The sequence below is a fragment of the Maylandia zebra genome, linkage group LG22, assembly GCF_041146795.1.
Source record: "Maylandia zebra isolate NMK-2024a linkage group LG22, Mzebra_GT3a, whole genome shotgun sequence".
NCBI lineage: Eukaryota > Metazoa > Chordata > Actinopteri > Cichliformes > Cichlidae > Maylandia > Maylandia zebra.
Genome location: NC_135187.1, coordinates 31,533,342 through 31,536,771, shown reverse-complemented (window position 1 = coordinate 31,536,771; position 3,430 = coordinate 31,533,342). Strand labels below are relative to the sequence as shown.

Sequence of the window (3,430 nt, the reverse complement as noted above, 5' to 3'; positions counted from 1 at the left end):
TGTGCACAAGGTAGGCTATGTCAGTTTGAGCTCATACTTTTGTCATAGGTCCGTAAGCATAGAGGGATCCAAACTTCATGTACTGGTGTTTATTTACACACATCAAAACAAACACAAGTGTTCATTTCCAAGTATAGGATTATTTGCAATCGCCATAATGACTATATGGGTTTCTTGGTCTGCAGTGAACATGCTTCCTCTGCCCCAGCATCTGGTCGTCTAGCTAGCAATTCTGTAAAGTAACAATTTCAGTATTTTTACATCAATGGTATTGTTGTGTTTCTCATTGGTATATGGCAGTGCTACAAATCTTAGTGCAAAGTGACTGTACTAACCGATTCTCAAAATGTCCTTATGATGCTTGCTACAGTGTAGCGGCTCGAGTTAGGCTGGACCCGTTGGCCAGCTTCCCTCAGGGTCATTCCACGGTTGATTACATGGTCCACTATTGTAGCTCTGATGTCATCAGCAATTTTATTTCTGAGGAAGGGTAAGAATACCCTTCCTCTTGCTCCTCCTCGTCCTCCTCTTGCTCCTCCTTGTCCTTGTCGTCCTCTTCCTCCTACTTCTTCACCTCCACGTCCTCTTCCTCGGCCTCCTCTACTTCTCACTCTTTCCTGCTCCCTCCATTGTACTCCGCACACACAGCTTACCTGTATTATAGTGCTTAGGCTGATTGCAAAGTGAACTAATTATCTAAAAAAGTTTTCACATGTGACAGTGTGCCAGACAGTTGGAAAAATAGTGTAAATAATGGCCGTAAATGTGTATAGTTTTGCTAGGAGTGCGTTGATCATTTGGAAATTGAGTGTAAAGCAATAAGTTGTGTTTACAGTTCTGCAAAAAGAGTGCTGTGCAGTGGATTGTAGCTACAGGTTTGCAAAGTGTGTATTACAAAATGGCAAACTGAGTGCAAAGCAGTGTTTGTGCTTTTAGTTTTTCAAACTCAGTGAGTGGTTTTGCTATAAGTATTAATAGTTTTAGAAATTGTGCTATAAGAATCACAGTTAGGGTTTAAGCATTCAGAAAAAACTGTAACATGTTAGTCTGTGGGGATTGACTCCCTTTTTCAGCCAGCCTCAAGTGGCCATGTTGACACGTTTGTATTTCAGCTGGTTTCTTTTTCAGGCCCAGAAGTTGATGCTTTATTACAGGTTTTTCTGATTGCTTAAGCACATTTTTTGTAACTATTGGCTAATTTTGCAAAACTCTACACACAAATAAAAAAAACCTGTCACCCAATAATCAAAACATTTTAGTTCTCTTGCAAAAGTGAACACAGCTAGATTAACTCTTCACACCTTTATAAAAATGGTGTTTTCGTATCAAACAGTACACACAAGCCATCATCTACTAAGCACACAATGCGCCAACTGCACACTGATGGTATGAATACAAAACACATCTGGCTTTTGCTTTCTCTGTGTACAGATGTCAATTTGAGGTCACACCTTTGTCATAGTGTCATGTAAACATACAAGGAACCAAACGTCAAGTATTGGTGTTTATTCACACTCATCAAAACCAAGACAAAGTCAGAACACAAAATAGGAATTCCACAAATAAAAGGAAAAAAAAAAGACAATCAGCCTACATCATGTCGTCTTTCTGGGTCCGGCCACAAAATTTCGTCCACATCGCATGCGATATCCTCCAGTCCAAGGCACCGGGGAAAATATCTCCTTGAATGCCGTATCCAGGCCTGACATGATGCCTGGTCAATATCTCCACATGCCTCCTCCATTGCCTGTAAAAGGGCTACCTGTTGATGAGGATGACGGTCATATACTTTCCAGCGCCAGGCAGAGAAGAACTCCTCGATGGGATTCAAGAATGGAGAGTATGGAGGGAGGTTGAGTGCCATGAAGGATGGATGGTCTGTAAACCAGTTGCAGACCAAAGCAACCCTATGGAAACTAACATTGTCCCATATGATGACATATCGGGCCTGCTCTGGTCTCTGAACAGTGAGCATGTCATGCAAGGTGTCCAGGAATGCAATAATGTGTGCAGTGTTGTATGGGCCTATGGTTGCATGATGGTGAACAACACCATTTTGGCTTATAGCTGCACACATGGTTATGTTACCACCACGTTGTCCTGGGACATTGATGATGGCACGGTGTCCAATAATGTTCCTGCCACGTCTCCTGGTTTTACTGAGGTTAAAACCGGCCTCATCTACAAAAAGTAGCTCATGTCCCATCGCATTTGCTTCTAGTTCCATCACTCTCTGGACAAGACAAAACAAATGCAACACATCAGGCCCATGCACAACACTACAGTATGCACTTCCAAATTCAGAACCAATGACACTAGCTTACCTGCACATAGTCATATCGCAGTTGCTTTACACGTTCTGTGTTTCTCTCAAAAGGAACTCTGTAAATTTGCTTCATTCTTATTCTGTGGCGCGCAAGTACACGACTTAGTGTAGAAATGCTTGCACTGTGTATATTTTGAAAGATGGTGTCATCATCCATTATGCGCTGCTGTATTTCACGCAGTCTTATTGCATTATTGGCAATCACCATGTTCACTATATGGGTCTCTTGCTCTGGAGTGAACATTCTGCCTCTGCCCCCAACATCTGGACGTCTAGCAATTCTGTAAAGTAACAATTTCTGTATTTTTGCATGTATGGTACTGTTGTGTTTCCCATTAGAGTATGGCAGTGCTACAAAGTACTTACCGATTCTCATTTCGAAATGTCCTAATGATGCTTGCCACAGTGTAGCGGCTCAGTTTAGGCTGAACACGTTGGCCAGCTTCCCTCAGGGTCATCCCACGGTTGATGACATGGTCCACTATTGTAGCTCTGGTGTCATCAGTTATTCTGTTTCTTACTCTTCTTACCCTTCCTCTTTCCCCTCCCCGTCCTCTTCTTGCTCCTCCACGTCCTCTTCCTCCAACTTCTTCACCTCCACGTCCTCTTCCTCCAACTTCTTCACCTCCACGTCCTTTTCCTCCAACTTCTTCACCTCCACGTCCTCTCCCTCGGCCTCCTCTGATTCTCACTCTTCTCACTCTTACTGCTCCTTCCATTGTACTCCACATAGACAGCTTACCTGTATTATAGTGCTTAGGCTGATTGCAAAGTGGACTAATTATCTAAAACAGTTTTCACATGTGAAAGTGTGCCAGACAGTTGGCAAATTAGTGTTAATGATAGCCATACATGTGTATACTTTTGCTAGGAGTGTGTTGGAAATTTGGTAATTGGGTGTTGTGCAGTGAATTGTGCCTACAGTTTTGCAAAGTGTGTGTTACAAAATTGCAAACTGAGTGCAAAGCAGTTTTTGTGCTTTTAGTTTTGCAAACTCAGTGAGTGGTTTTGCTATAAGTCTGAATAGTTTTAGAGATTGTGCTACAGGAATCACAGTTAGGGTTTAAGCATTCAGAAAAAACTGTAAAACACTTCAACATACAG

General features: G+C 42.2%; 1 protein-coding gene across 1 annotated transcript; it reads right to left on the bottom strand.

The window, feature by feature from the left end:
- Positions 1–1,507: 1,507 nt before the first annotated feature.
- Positions 1,508–2,945, bottom strand: LOC143414726 (uncharacterized). The gene is made up of 3 exons (XM_076879580.1): positions 2,693–2,945; positions 2,325–2,607; positions 1,508–2,233 (listed from the first exon to the last, which is right to left on the bottom strand). The coding sequence occupies exons 1-3, from the start codon at positions 2,782–2,784 to the stop codon at positions 1,586–1,588; spliced, it is 1,023 nt and encodes a 340-aa protein (XP_076735695.1). The 5' UTR covers positions 2,785–2,945; the 3' UTR covers positions 1,508–1,585.
- Between the last annotated feature and the right edge of the window lie 485 nt (positions 2,946–3,430).